Raw genomic sequence first — 16,574 nt, forward strand, 5'->3', positions numbered from 1 at the left:
CGTACCTTGTTTTGCAACCAGGACCCGTCCTGGAGCCCCGGCCGCTAGCCGAAAAGGACACAGGGCAAAGCACCGCGTCTGCGCACATGTGCGGAGCGATTTTGCGCTTCTGCACATGCACGAGCTGCAAACCCAAAAGTAACCCGTTCTGGTACTTCCGGATTTGCCGTAGACGTTCGCCAGAATGGACGCTAGACAAGGTGGACGTTCGCAGAGGTTTTACTGTATTAGGATAACAGCTGGCTGACAGAATTTTTTAAAAGATAAGTAAAAAAGTACTGTATGTTAGACATATTTAAACATCGGGATGTTATACCCAATAAATATTTAATAAATAAACAACAATCTTAAATCTTCATCTCTGTACAGCAGGCAACTGAGACATTTTGAAGACATATAAGATTTGGGCATCTAAGAATTGAAGCCCAACATTTAAAAATTCTGGGTTATAACTACAAAGTTTTTAGCCTTATTGCTTTGCTAAAGATTTGCCACCTACGGCCCTTTATGTATTGAACTTAAGCTATAAAAATATCACTTCTTATTGATCACATGGTTATTAAAGTCAGCCCAATGCCCCATTTATATGTCAAACACTTGTAATATATCCTGTAAATATTAGAACGCAGGAGAAGACTCATAATACTATGGTATTCAGTCACATTAGAATTGTTTGGCTTTTCATCACTGAAAAGATAATAAAACTGTCATAAAAAGTTTTCTTAAGCACACCGTACATTTATCAAGGCAGTCTACTTCATTTATACATGTGCCCATGCATGTCAAATACATCCATGCAAGCTGTTTTAATAAATAGTACACGTGTCTCAACAAAGCTTTTTGTAAGTATTGTATAGTCTCTTGTTGCACCAGCCTCTAACTCCTTCATAAGCAGGGCTGTTCTTTGCCTTTAATGGCTACCGCCTGCTTGGTGTGCCCCATGAAAAGCAAAGGAGACAAGTCAACAGGTTCCCGTTCAAAGCTTGTTTTCAAGGCTCCTTGAACATCTAATGACATTTAAGAAAGCTTCCAAGAGAGGTCAAGGGAGAGATCTGTAGATCGCCTCCATGTCCCGTCCCCCCAAGATGCCTTTACCATCGCCAGATTATTTCATATGAGTAATCGAAAGAAACCTTTTGCCAACCACTAGGGAGTATTTTACAGGTGGGCTTCGGATGGAGCCTGAGTGCAGCCCTGTGAGCAAGGAGGTGTTTGTAAGCATTTCTAATGGCATTTTGATGTACATGTACAAAATTGATGTCGGAAGGATCATTGTAAAGTCCCAAACAGTGGAATATTGAGGACATTTTCAGATGGCAGTCAGATTCTAGCTGGGTGAGCCCAGTGTATTTTCTCATGTCACAGTTGATTAGGTTCACAGGGAAGTGGAAAGAGTAAAAAATTCTCTTATTACTTCAGCAATGCCATATCAGCCTCTTTTCCCTTTGAATGCAACATTAGTTTTTGTCCAGAACTCTAACTGCTTTCTACAGTTTGGGGAATTGTAAAGCAGAAACAATTTTCCCAGCTAGGCTGACCTTCACAGTAATAAGAAATGACTGGGATTTCTCTCTATTTCTCAAACATTTGAGGTGGGGGCACAGAAAAGGAATATGTTTGTTTTACTTGATATTATGTTGTGGGCATCTATTTGGCACTTTGAATCTAATTTTTTTCCATTCAGGAGATTACATGCACTGTGGCACTATCTGACCCATAGTCAGGTGGCAAGTGCATTGAAAAATGACATTAATGTCCTTTAAACCTTTTGTTATCAACACAGAGATGGCATTTTGGTTTTGCCCATTATTGGAACACACTGTTTGTCACTTTTGGGAATGAATATTTTCATTTGCTCTCCTGCACTTACTCAAGTGATAAGCAGTGATCTTGAGAAATCTGAAAATTCTTACTGCACCAGGAGAATTCCCAAGGCATTTAAGGCAGCCTTCACTGGAAAGCTGGTGCAACTTCAGCACTGCTTTACTGTACCACACCGTTCCTATATAAACAGAAAGGAAATTTATTTGTTTATTTATTAAATTTGTATACTGCTATTCATCTGTAGATTTCAGGGTGGTTCACAAGATAAAAATGCAATATAAAAACACAAAATACGTAATAAAATAAAGAACAAAAACCCCCACAAACCAATAAGCCCCTCCCAAAAACATTTTTTTTTATTTATGAAATGGTAGCATAAATCTTTTGCACAAATCAAAACATGCCATTTTATTTAATTATAAGAAAGACGTCACTATTTTAAAAAAATCAGAGTGCTTTGCAACAGTAGTACATAAACCCACCCAATAAAAAGCTAAGGTCAGAACTCAACTGAGTTCTCCAAATGTTTGGGTGTGACTGTGGAAAACAGAGGGAGAAAGCAAAGGAAGAAATTAATTTGGGGGATTGTGCTGAAAAGGGATTTTAAAAAATGGGAATGTTCATTTGGGAATGTACAACTTTTTTGCAAGATGAAACCATGAGAAATACTTACATACATATATAATTTTATTTGTATGCCTGCTTTCCATAGGTTTCAAACCATGCTCAAGGCGGCTTACAACATGGAAAAATACATAATTACAAACATAACAGAAGTAGTCACAGGCAATAAACAGAACATCAAAAAGTACACAACCAAACTGAAAAAACCACATAACCCATAAGATCTAAATAAAATACAAATATTAATATCAATAACAGCAACACCCCCCCCCAAAAAAAACCACCCTTCCAGCCAAGGTTTTGTTCAGCAGTTTTTGTAGCTGAAGTCAGTCAGGGCTCTGCCCTCCCAGGTCAGATAGGAAAAGGACTGCAAGGCAGGGAGCAGGTCTTCCAGGAGTCACAGCCAAAATTGAATTAATTGAGGAGAAGGGTAAACTAATTGTAGAGATCTGATGGAGAAACAAACATTTTGGAGAAAATGAATGGGAAGTGATTTTTAGGATATGCATGAAAAATGAATTGGAAGAATTATTCATTGGCAAATTGATTTGGAGAGATATGGATGGGAAACTAATCTAGGGGGTAAATTAATTGAACAACACCCTCCACCCCCACCCCACCCCACCTGCCATACCCTTGGTTTGTAACCTTGGTTTGTAGCACTTGTTTCCACCTAGCAGCCCATCACTTTGGACTACTCATGTTGGCATGAGGGCAACATGGTTGACCTGCACTTAGTCCCCAGCACCTGCAATTCAGTTTTATGCTTATTCTGAACATGTTGATTCAATTTAGCTATCATGGCTTATAGATAGTCTTCCATTGATAGTGGCATTAAGTGGAGTTTGGAATGTTTGGAGCAGGGAATGAATGGTAGAAGTGCCTTGGCTTACTGAGTAGGGCTTGTAACACTACCTTCCTACATTTTGGAGGCAAAAACGGCTGCCTTCGACTCCGTCTTAGGAGACTGAAAACAAGGGGATTTTCAAGCATATAGAACAGTTTTCTTCAATTATGGGTCCCCAAATGTTCTTGGATTACAACTCTCATCATCCCCAGCCAATGTAGGGACAATGGCAGTTGTAGTCCATCAACATCTGGAGAACCAAAGCTGAAGACCAGTGATATAGAAGAACACTGCAATACAGGGTTGGTGGATCATCAGTGCATCAGAGGTTGTGCAGGTCTGTACTAAGACCAATAAAATGAAACCTGTACTCACGATGTGAATGTGTGGTTTTCTTTCTCTTTTTAATCTTTTTAAATTAGTGCCCTCTTCTGTTAATCACTTAATAGCTCCTTTTAAAAATAATGTTTATATTACTATGCATAATGGTGCCTGCCACTGAGTCACATACAAGTGGTCCTAGAGCCATTTACAATGGGCATCAACAGCAGATCACCTCCCACAGGATGGCATAGAAATTGATAATAGAGACCCTACAACTTTGTACAATCATATCAAAACAGTCCTATTGATGGCTTGTTGTTTCAGGGTAGTGTAATGTTCACCTACTGCAGTTGATGGTTGTTAAATGGAGCAATTCGTTGTCACTGCCATTTATAGGAATCAAAACAAGAGAAATAGGAACAAAAAGTTTTGCTATTCAAATGCAAAACTTGGGTGATTAAGAAATTTCTCCAAGGTCACATAGGAAATCTCTTGCAAATCTGGACGTGGTTTTCTAAAGGAGGACCAAACCTTCTATATGAAACATTAGCTGAGGCTATATTTCTTAATTATAAGTTCTCATATTAAAATGTTACAAAAGTAGAATGCAATTTCTTTACCTTTCACATTGATGAATGGTTTCTCACTAGTGCACAATAAAACAGTTCCTTTTATAATGTGCAGTGTTTCAACCAGTGTTTCAGAAAGTAATGATGAAACCAAACTTTTTATTTGATTAATTGAATGTAGTTTTTATTTCCTATTGGCACTGATAACTTATAGGTATTAAATGAATGGGTGCTTTTAAAGTTCCGCTTTTTGGCAAAATGGAAATCCTGCAAGATAGGGAACACCTTTTATTGATTGCATGTTTAGTAGAGCAAATTAGGTTTCCAGACCTTAATCCTCTATGAAAAGCAGAAAAACCAAAGAATTGCATCAGTGTTATTCAGCTGCTTCTTTCCGCTTGATTACTGGGCAGAACAAGAATCTGATTCTAGATGTGACGAAATTTCTCTCTGCAATAAAGCTATTTGCAAGGTACTTTGGTTTGTTGCTATTTTGCAAATTTGCAAAATTCTTGAAAGATCACATTGAAGAAAATGTAGATGAATGTAGGACCATTTTTTCTTAAAAGAGAATTTTATTTCATCAGCATATGATATTTGCTTAGCATAATTTTAGCTTTTTTTTTTGTTTGGAACTAATAAATGAGAGAATCTTCCCATATATTTTAAATTGTCATAAAGTGACATCTTACCAAGTAATCTCAAAGTAGACTGAGTTATAATCTTTGCAGCTTTTTTATGGAGTGAAATGAATAAAATATTCCCTTAAATATAATGTATGCGAGAAAAGAGAAATGCTTAATATGACTCTTTCAAACTACAGGGTGATACTATACAATAATTGGGCATGTTCCAGCCATGATCCAATCAGACTTTCACTTGGAAGTCTTATTGATTTCAATGAGAGAGTGCTAAACACATATATTTAACTCTGCATAGAAAGCAATTGGCCTTTAAAAGCTTTGCATCGCACCCATTACACTGAAATACTGTACTTTATGAATTTACAGGTAAATTCATATTTATTTGCTTAGTTTTACCCCACCTTATCTTCCGAGCACAGCATAGGTTAAAGTATTACTCAGCATAAAAATACTTCCTTGTTGAGAAGCATTCCAAATTACCCAAAGGATCACATCTCTTGTTTCAATTTCCACTAGAAAGTTCCACCTATGTCTACTTTTATAAGTTCATGTCAGTACAAAGTCATATTAACATCCTTATTTGTTTTGCAAGGCAGGGACCACTATTCCCAAAGATAGGGGCCTAGCATAAAGTGATGTTACTGTAATTAAATATGGCTGACTAGGAACATCCAACATCTGTGACGTTCACTGGTACTGGAAACTACAATTAGGAGACAAAAATGTGGGAGATAAAAGGAAGTTTTACTGAGGCAGTGGCTGTTCTTCGTAAGAACTATTCTTTGTTTTCAGAGTTACCTCAAGTCCCGTTCCCCACCCCACCCCCCGGCTAACTACATGAGGTCATGTTCTCTCTTCAGTTCTGAGGATAAAAATTTGGCTCTTGTTCTGTATTAAGAGGAAAGGATTTGAACTGTTGTACAAGCAAGCAATGTCTTTTGCTGCCAAAGCCTGCCTTTATTGAGCTCTCACAAGCATAATTGAGGTTGTACAAGTTACTGTGTCAAGGTTCCCAAGACTGAAATCCATGTAGACATAACAATGTTTACATGCACACCATTTGCTGTGTGGTTTCTTTCTTGAAACACCACCGCTTGCTTATACACAAGGCTTTAAAGCACCTCAGGTCTGAATATGTGACCACAAATCAAAGTGAGAAAGGATCTAAAGGGAATGCAAAAGGGTCTGGTCAAGTGCCATGTCGCTATAGACTGTGAGCCTGAGAGAAACATCATTGTGCTTGAGGTAGCAATGATTCCCCTCACGGTGCCTCACACAAGAAAATGCTCATATCCAAGTGATTTAGGTCCACTGAAATCCATACCTTTACACTGCTGGTGTTATGTACTGAAGTTCTCACCCTGGGCCAGCAGGGGGAATCTTCAGATAGTTATGCAAATAACGGATCGAAAGTGACGTTCAGTGATTGGATAGTTTTAGAAAGTTGTTACAGTTACGTTGTGCTGGAGCTCTATATAAGCAGGCTGACTGATCCCTTCAGCGCAGTTCTGTTCTTGCCTCTGAATAAACAAGAGCTGTTTGAAGAATCGCTGTGTCATCTGATATGTTCACCCACAACTTAACAGCTACTCAGAAATACTTTAGTAAGGGGAGTAAGGCCCTTGCATTTTATTGGGTTATTCCCTTCCCATTGTGACTTTGGAACTTCTCTACCTTCAGTGGAGTTATTTCTGAGGTACACCAAAAGGAAAACAAAACATACTTAGAGTATAGATAAATACCAAGTACAAACTCGTAAAACATCAGTCTCTCTTACAGATACTGGGATTTTAAATGGCTCTGCCATGTTAATATCTATAGTACATATGAAGCCAAAGGGCCCTAATCTGTATATACCCAACCTTTAAATAAAAAACCCCCACATTTTATTGTGATCACTGCATGTTTTCATCGACTTGAAAGATATCAAAATCAGACCTGAGAGAAACTTAGAGCTTTTATTATTTTTACCACAAAAAAATACCCTTGTTTTATAAAGTGCAAAAGATTGCCTAAAGGGTCCATAAATATTTTGTGTGATTCTGGTCAAGATATAAAAGTAGGAAAGAGTTGATACATGAAGAAATTCAGCTGTCTATCAACAATGCCTTGTGGAAGAGCAAGATTTTGTGAACTGTAAGGCAATAATGTGAGATTTAATGAAAAACCTACAGATTTTCAGGTTGTTACAGATTTCCAGATTTGCTGTGGAAAAGCTAGCTTGCCATTTTTAATTTTGGCTGCTTTTGCTCAAGTCCACCTGTGGTACAGTACCTATATTGGATCATCATTCTTCCTTTCTTTATCCCAAGAGTATTTATCCTGCTGTGATATCAGGTGTTGTGGGTCTCCAAAGAACAGTCCTGCCAATCACACCTGGTTCTTTGCTTCCTCCATCACCAGGATCACAGCTTAGAGGGAACGACAGGAATTACAGCTCAGATTTTCTCTCACACACCAACATGGCGCCCCTGACCTAAGAAGCTGCAACACTACAGCCAGTTGCTGAAATACAGATTCCCAAACCTACAGCCTTCCCTCTGCGTAACTGGCCACTGAAGGAAGTCACAAGATGCTCCCTTTGTGCCACCAGATTAGCTACCTGCCATATATCTTGTGCCCAATTTACGTGCCACCTGCCTAACATATCAGTCCATTTCCACCTATCTGAAGAAGCTGGGTTCAGTACAGCCACTTAGCCTAGGGTGGAATCTAGCACATATAAAAAAAACACTGTGGAAATGCTTTAAATATATATATATATATTGAATTTGCCATTAGCTTACCATCACCATCTAGTGTCCCATTTGTATAATGCACTTAAAACAGACTTAAAATGTTATATTTGCAACTGTATCTGGTCAAGGAAGAGTCTGTTGCTCTCTAGATATTGCTGGGCTCTTAACTCCCATCAGCCGCCAGTCATGTCCTCACAAGTTGCTGAGCCAGAAACGTTGAGGTGATGCAGAAATCGTGGGAAAGTGGCATACTATTGTGTCCTGTGGCTCACCTGTCTTCCAGTTTGAAAAGATGCAGCTAGCAAGTTACTCATTACAGCTTTCTGGCTGGTTTGACAAACCTTCAGTTCCCTCCTCATATTAACAGTAATGATGGCCCAGGGAGCAAGGAACCAGTACTTTTCCCACACTGACCCTGATCTGACACTCATGCTCTCAGGGGTGCTCTGTTCATGCTGCAACCGTCCTCATCAAAAGATTTCCAAATTGTGACTTTGACTGAACAAAGCTGACAAGAGTAAAATGCAATAAAAAATTAAATAAATTCAGCTTTGGAGCATGAATGGGTGACAGATAGAAGTTGCACAAAATACATTAAGGATTCAAGAACACTAAGAATTCAGAACACCCGGTGTGCCGTTTCCTGAGCTTCTTAAAATAGCTTTAACAAAACTCCACCTGAAATTACCTTGTTGTTAAGGCCTGAAATTGAACTGGTCCCAACCCTACCCAGTAACTGTAAGCCCTATGTAGCCTCTCTAATAGACCCCTGACAGAGCAGCATCCGTAGCGGGACTTGGAGCTCATTTTGGCAGTAGGTGTCTTGCTGGCACTGAATCTCATGAAAGTCTGCAGAGGAGGGAGGGTTCTCTGTGGAAACAATTTCCACATCAATCCTTGGACATTCCCTTCATATACAGCTCCAGTTATAGCAGAATCATTCGTATGACATTCAGCCTCTAGAGCTGAGCAAAAATTGCAGCCTGGGACAATATCGTTCTAATTAGCACAAAAACAAATAGGGTGTTTTTGTTGACAAAGAATTGTATACGTATTTCTTTATTTGGATTCTAACTTTGTTCTCATTTCACCTGAATCTGAGTCAAAACTACTCAGTTTTTCACAGAACCCTAAACAGCTCACCATTTTGGCAGTTCTTCAATTCAGAAATATTAATTTCTTCATCCACATTGACCTCACTTATCTTCATTTTCAGTTGCCTTCATTTTCCTACAGTGACATCCTCATTGGTGTAATCCTTGATTGTATAGATCTTGTGGGATCTTTGTAGGATCCAGCAGATCCAGGGAGGAAACAGGGACAGCCATAGGAGACAACTCCTGGGGCCCTGGGGGTTTAGGCCCCCACAATAAAAGACTGGAGGGGGCCAGGCCCCCACAAAGTTGATAGGAATTCCCATTCAAATGATCTGTGTGCACTGCATCATGTGATCAATGTTTATCTGGGCCCCCACACTATTTTATTCAAGTTGACACCCCTGGGAACGGCTGAGGGTGCCAAAGCAAGAGCTGTAGGCCCAGTGGTGACAAAGGGAGAGAGAGAATGTTTGCACAATATTCAAATAAAATCAGAATTGGAATTTTTGTACATTTTGTTTCGCCTGAGTTACTGCATCATCAAAGCACCACCTGGAAGTTGCACACACACACACTTGTGCCAGCGCTACATCACAGGTATTGTGCTTATTTTGTGTGTCGGCCCCAAACATAATTCTGATCCAGCATGTTAGTTAGATACACTCTTGTATGGTTAGTATCGCTGCCTGGCCATCATATAGTATGACTCATGAAATTGTGTTTGTTACTGTACAGTGCTCTGATAGATGACTAGTATGAAGGTCTGAAAAGCTGCAAAAATGAAGGACCCAGCCCAACAAAGATCTTCTTGCCATTAACCCTGTGCCCTGATTCATCAAGTGGCACCCAAACACTACCGATGGCCTGCAATGACACTTTGCCTTTTTAGGTATACGCATAAAATGCCTTAGATATAATGCATTTCAAAATGTATGTCAATCAATGAATTTATTGATCCAATCAACAGATCTCACAATCAAACAATCAATTAACATACAAAATAAGACACACAGTTAGGGAATCTCAAACAGATCGGAAAATATGATTGTCTTTCTTGGATCAAGATTTTTACATATATTCCTGTTCTCAACAGGAGATTAGCTATGGCTCTCTTCTGTGCATTGACCATGTTAGCAGACTGAGCGGAAATAAATTATTATTTTCTTAGTAATTTATCAACTTACATATTTGACCAGCAAATATGCACCCCTTTCCCCTGATAATGTGAGTCTGGACCGGGTCCCAAAAGCATTCCTTAACTTTCTTCTATCACATTTATATCCTAATCATACGTTATCAGCATATGTGGATATGCAACAACATCCTCACAAAAGAACACTCTTTTAAAAATAATGCTGCTTAAATACATTTACAGCTGGGAATCACTTGTTTCAGGGCTGCTTTGGGATGGCAGCATTTTGGTTAGGTTTCTAATTTGATCACACTAAAAATGGCTGGAGACCACCCATAATCTTTACCACATAATGAGTGGAACCAGGATGTATGTTGAAGGATATGCTGTTCTCATCACCTCAGGTTGTGTCAATTCATATTGAATCAAGTCAGGTTGCATCAGCTATATCCCTATCAGAACTTATTCCTGAGAGCAGTAGATTTGATTTTAAGTAGATTTAGACAGCAAATATCTCAGCCACAACAAATGTATATAATGAGCAGATATCTGTGAAAACCAGCTATTTTTAAAGTCACTGGAAAAACCAAACCTTTTGATATTATGGTCTACATATTTCTATGATGTTAAGCTACTAAATTTAAATGCAAAAACAGGTTTCCTCTCTTTGGTAGGAAAAAGTATTAAATAACATGTGAATTGATTATTATAATCCTAGGAAGCCGCAAATTTCCTGTGTCAAACCACTGTGCACAGTACTTTTAAGAAAACAGAATATTGTTCAGGGTTTTAGTCTTATTTGTTTTTTATTTTAAACTGTGTTTAACTATTTTCTGTGTAAATCACCTTGAGGTGGTGGTTTAGAAGGCAATTAATAAAATAATAATAATACTAACTTACTAAAATTTAGTGAGAATTAAGCAGCTGTCTGAGTTGAGGGCGGGTGGCACTGCTTTGCAGTGGTTCTGTGCTTACTTGGATGGTCGCTCCCAGAGGGGAGTGCTTTTCAGCCCCGTGGAGCTTTCAATGCGGAGTTCCTCAGGGCTCAATTTCATCCCCATGCTATTTAACATCTACACGAAACCGCTAAGTGGAGTCATCCAGAGTTTTGGGGTACATTGTCAGCAATATGCTGATAACACACAGCCCTACTTCTTTACATCTGCAGGTGAGGCAGTGGAAGTGCTGGACCAGTGTCTTGCCTCAGTAATGGACTGGATGAGAGCCAACAAACTGAAGCTCAGTCCAGATAAAACTGAGGCACTGTTAGTGGGTGGTTATACAAGTGGATGGAAGGTTGCCTGCTCTTGATGGGGCTATGCCAGGGGTCACCAACCTAAGGCCCAGGGGCCGGATAAGGCCAGAGGGACTCGTTTATCCGGCCCGCCGCCTGCTGCCACCTGCAGCTCGGGGACCCACTTCCGGGTCGGAGGAGCACCGGAAATAGCTTGTGCGCATGCACACAGGCCTCCTCCAACCCGGATGTGCACCGAAAATAGGGTCATGCGCAAACACTATTTCTGGTGCACATCCAGGTCGGAGGAGGCCTGTGCACATGCGCACAAGCTATTTCTGGTGCTCCTCCAACCCGTAAGTGCACCGAAAATAGTGTGTGCTTACAGCGCGCGCTCCCCCACCCTCACTCGAGACACCGACCCAAGGCAAGGAAAGCTTGGAGACCCCTGGGCTGTGCTTCCTCGGAAGGAGTGGGTATACTGCTTGGGGGTCCTTCTGGGTCCATTCTGGATCCACTGCTTGAGGCTCAGGTGGCCTCAGTGGCATGGAGCGCCTACCATCAGCTTCGGCTGGTGGCCCAGCTGTACCCCCTATCTTAGGCTGAATTACTGCAATACGATATATGTAGGGCTGCCTGTGAAGATGGTTTGGAAATTTCAGCTGGTGCAGAATTCGGGGGCAAGATGGTTTCATCATATTACACCGATACTGGCCTGACTGCGCTGGCTGCCAATTAGCTTCCCGGCCCAATTCAAAACGCTGCTTTTGATCTCTAAAGCCTTAAACAGCTCATGACCACAGTAACTCAAGGACCACCTCTCCCCATATAAACCGACCCAGACTCTGCAATCATCTGAGGTCCTTCTTCATGTGCCTCCTCCATGAAAGGTTCAGAGGGTGGCAATGTGAGAATGGGCCTTTTCTGCAGTAGCTCAGCTGGCGCCTTCATTACATCTCTTAAGGTGCCAGGAAAAAATATTCCTCTTGTCCCAGGCATTTGGCCAGTTAAACAACCTATGGCCTTTTAAACCATGCTGGGGGTATTGTTTTGTTTGTTATTATGTTAAGTATTTTTGTGTTTTTAAACTGTAAGCCATCCTGTGATCCTCGGATGAAGGGCGGCTATATAAATTTAAACAACAACAACCCTCAAGTGAAGAAGTCCCTGCAGATGGAAAAGATTCTTTGGGCATGTTCCTCTTGACAATGAGTCACTTCATGTGGAATCATTTCAGCTGATCCTATCAGGATTTGTAAAGAGTTTGGGTTCAAACTGGCCGATAATGCTCATAATCTAACAGGCTCTCTAAACACTGTGAGATTTTCAGATCAACGGTACTTTCCCATCATGCTGATACCCTAAGATCCATTAGCAGTATATAGGTATGTAGCAGCTGAGTTGCTATGAGTGGCCTTACGTATTGCTCTTTTCTTCCTTTTTTTCCAGCTGGTTAATAATCCTCTAGCAAGCCAAGCAGCGGCAGCAGCGGCAGCCGCCGCCATGGGCTCCATAGCCAGCTCGCAGGCCTTTGGCAATGCACTCTCCGGTCTACAGGGGGTCACAGGTCAACTAGTCACTAATGCACAAGGACAGGTGAGTGGAAGACAGGAGGAAACAGTGAATTCATATGGCATATTGATTTGGGGTAGAAATGAATTCCTTATACATGACCGCAATTTCTAGCTGCACATTTATTGGTGGGTGAGTAGACTTAAATAAATCATTCTTCAGTCCAGTCCTCTTTAAAGTGTCAGCTCTTCATACAAGAACTATGTTTCATACAGTACCTACATGTGTTTAGGCCTCTCATCACACAATATATTCTGTGTGTGTGCGCGCTGCAGGCCACATGAGGGCACAATACAGTAGCTGCTACCTACCCTGATCACATGTAGGTGACATACCTTTAAGTACCTTTAAGCTCGTGATGAGATCAGACAACTTTATTGAAATTGTAGCACCCTGCTTGTGGTTAACGCTTAGCTGGAATGAAATATTCAACGCAGCAATAGAGAAATTAAAATAATAATTTATTTGTCAGACAAATAAATGAGAGACACAGTGGTATATGGTTACCAAAGCTCTGCCCACTCCAGCCCTGATGGCCAGCACTTATATTTCCTCAGCCCAGCCCCCTTGCTCCTCCTTTGGCTGCCTCTGTCCAATCAGCCTGGTTGAAATTCCTATTGGCTGTTTGCTAGAACCAATCATAAAAGATACACCCATTTCCTATTACCTTTTATGGGAGACAAAGAGCTATATTTCCTTCTATCCATAAATGGCAGACAAGTAGCCATATATCTTACATTTGCCTCGACAAGGCACCTTAATTATCAGATCATCTTTGACTTATTGCCCTATTGCCCTATTCACTCCAAAACAGATGGCTAAAACAGATGGCTCATGGTTTTAATTTTTATCTTAAACAGAGATCTTGGGTTCACCTTCTCACACACCATCAATGAAATAAGAATCTAACATAAGAATGTAACATTTCTTACTATCTAAATCCTTTGCATAATTACATTTAAGCCAATATATTTCATACATAACATAGATAGATTTCTAGAAGAAAAGGAACTTAGTAAAAACAGTTTCCAAAAGCAAGCCTCTTCAATTTACAACTCGCTTTCCTATCCAGCTGCTGTTCCCATTAGCTCTTGCCCTTTAACCTTAGGAAAATATGACTCGAGTCTTCTGTTAAACAATAAAACTTACTATTTACCAACTCTTAATTAGTGTTTTTGCAGCTTGATTGTATTCTGTAATTTGTAGGGTCAATGTAACCTTTGCCCCCAGCCTGTATTTCCCTTTTACAACTTTGAGAAACGTGTCTCCTGTTAGAAATCAGGGGGGCCCTTGATCAAGAAGATCTACAACTGCCAGAGTACTCAGCCAGCTGCTTTATGCCTGGCATAAAACATACAAACATTTGCAAATATATTTTTTAAGCTCATTTTAAAATGCAGACCTTGATCTGATGCCTCATTCACTGTCTAATAGCAAGTTCAGCTGGTGAGCTGAGTGGGACATGATGACAACCAACAATGGGCCACTGAAAACAGAAAGGCGGTATCAGATGTTCAGAGGAGGGCTATGACAAATGAGTGAGTCAAAACATCACAGTATGGGCTGAGCATGCTCTGTGGGCACACAATACTGTTGATGAGGAAATGGGAAATCAGCTGGAGAGGAAATAAAATATCCTGGGGGGGGATGGTTTGCTGGCTAGAACATTGAACAGGATCATTCCACAGCTCATTTTTTTGCACATCCTGCTTCTTTCATATAATAAAGACCAGGTATGTAGCAAAGAAGGTGGAAACCCACAGGGTGGCGCTGTGGGTTAAACCACAGAGCCCAGGACTTGCTGATCAGAAGGTCGGCGGTTCGAATCACCGCGACGGGGTGAGCTCCCGTTGCTCAGTCCCAGCTCCTGCCAACCTAGCAGTTCGAAAGCATGTCAAAGTGCAAGTAGATAAATAGGTACCGCTCCGGTGGGAAGGTAAATGGCGTTTTCATGCGCTGCTCTGGTTCGCCAAACGCGGCTTAGTCATGCTGGCTACATGACCCGGAGGCTGTACGCCAGCTCCCTCGGCCAATAAAACGAGATGAGTGCCACAACCCCAGAGTCGGCCACGACTGGACCTAATGGTCAGGGGTCCCTTTACCTATGGAGCAAAGAAAACCCCTGCAATAGAGCAATGGACTAGCCTTTAGTATTTAACTCCATATTACTACATTTATTTTAATTGTTCACCATAATCCTACCCACACATGATGGCGCATCTACATCTGACCTAGAGGAGCTGCTGAAGGCCTCCCTGGTCTGGCAATTCATTTTAACGTGAGGCACTCCTTTACTTCCCCCAGGAACATGAAGCAACATGTAGTTCTCCAACCCACTGCACATAACTTGGTGTCTCCTTTTCTTCCAGAATTAACCTGTGCCCCTTGGGCTTAGGTGGAAAGCAAGCTAATGGATTCTCCTCAAGGAGTCTTTTAGCAGCCTTGATTGCAAGTAAATGACATACCGCCTTCATTTGTATAATTCTTCTTGATATTACTTCTCTTCATATAATAGTCACACCATTGCTGAAGCCCACTAATTAAACATAATTTCCCAGTATTCTATTAACCACGGCGGGGCGACCTCACACAGGCACCCCAAAACCCCTCCAACTTCTTGTAAATGCTTATTCCCAGCATTACTTTTAATAACTTGAAATCACAGCTATAGTATCATTAGTGCTTTTTTTCTTAAAAAATGTTTAGGGGTACTCTCATTTTCCTAGTCATATTGAAATACTGCCCCTCAGTGAGGCCAAACTTAGATTCACAAAATGTTTAGGGGGTGTGCGTCCCCCTGCATCCCCCCAGAAAAAAAAGCACTGAGTATCATTATTGACAGTCATTGAAACCAGTGATTGTATAGTATTTGTGCTTCCTCAGTTATTGACATATAATTCAAAAACGAAGAAGCAATAAATTCTTCTTCTCTGTGATTTGATATCACCAATTTACTTATCTGAGACAGAAGTGGCATTTATTTATTCTGTCCAGTGTGTTTAAATATTAAAAGGAGCACCCTCAAGCATCATGTTTTGGGGGTTGCTTTTTGAAAACTTATTATTAACATAGAGCATAAGCAAAGATACATCTGGAGCTCACTCTCCTCATCATATAAGTCCCACAAGGAAAAAATGCTGACCTTGTTATATTTACTGGGTGGGTACAGAATTGTTCCATCACTACCCCGAGGGTTGAACGATGGAGCTTGTCAAAGTGAGGCCTTATCTAATGAATCATCTTATCGCAGGTGCACACCACACATATTAAAGGAGGATTGCACGACCATTGTGCCCTCTACAATAACCTTTCAGTGTCTACTTTAACCCTTGTTTCAATCCCTTTTCATCAAAGGATCATTTTATGCAGCCAGCTTTAAATGGAGGCTCTCAAAAGCCTATTAAGATTTCTGTTAGGGGCAGAGTATTGGAATGGAAGAAAAGTTGGTTGTAATGCCTATAACTCATAGTCAGATCAGTTCCATCCAGAAACGTTGCTTGTTTATATCTGTGCTTCAGAAATAGTGCAAACTCTCCTCTCACAGGAAGCACTAGACAGCAGGATGTAAATTTAAGGCTCTGAAATATAAAACCATGGCAGTTTGTCAGTCAAGGGGTTTTTTTCTCACACTTCTTTCAGGCTCTCCCAGGAAGGCAAATAATTGGAATGTGGTGGTAAACTGTTGGGTGAACAGAGTTCTGTGTTTGAATAATATCATGTAGGAGACTTACAGTGGCACTGAATATTTATTTTATAAACCAAATCTGGTCATCCCACAGGTTTCAGGGGTAGGCGGAATTTCACTTTTACAAAACTCCAGAAGCCATGCAACAGTTAAAAATCTATGTGAAGGGCTTCTTTTAATAAATTTAGGATGGCACTCTGCATCATTTGTCTTTATATTTTAAATCCCTGAAAGAGAGATCTGCTGGGGTGGGTGGTTCATAGGCTTTTAAAAGTTGCCCATTT

At 40.6% G+C, this 16,574-nt stretch overlaps 1 protein-coding gene across 2 annotated transcripts in view; it reads left to right on the forward strand.

The window, feature by feature from the left end:
- Window positions 1-16,574, forward strand: part of POU6F2 (POU class 6 homeobox 2) — a 291,478-nt gene that overhangs the window by 244,984 nt on the left and 29,920 nt on the right. For both annotated transcript variants that reach the window (XM_080975858.1, XM_080975859.1), the window contains exon 6: window positions 12,483-12,629. In XM_080975858.1, the coding sequence (XP_080831984.1) occupies window positions 12,483-12,629 (147 nt within the window). The remainder of the gene's footprint in view (window positions 1-12,482; window positions 12,630-16,574) is intronic.

The sequence above is a fragment of the Podarcis pityusensis genome, assembly GCF_964106645.2.
Source record: "Podarcis pityusensis genome assembly, chromosome: 12".
Lineage (NCBI taxonomy): Eukaryota > Metazoa > Chordata > Lepidosauria > Squamata > Lacertidae > Podarcis > Podarcis pityusensis.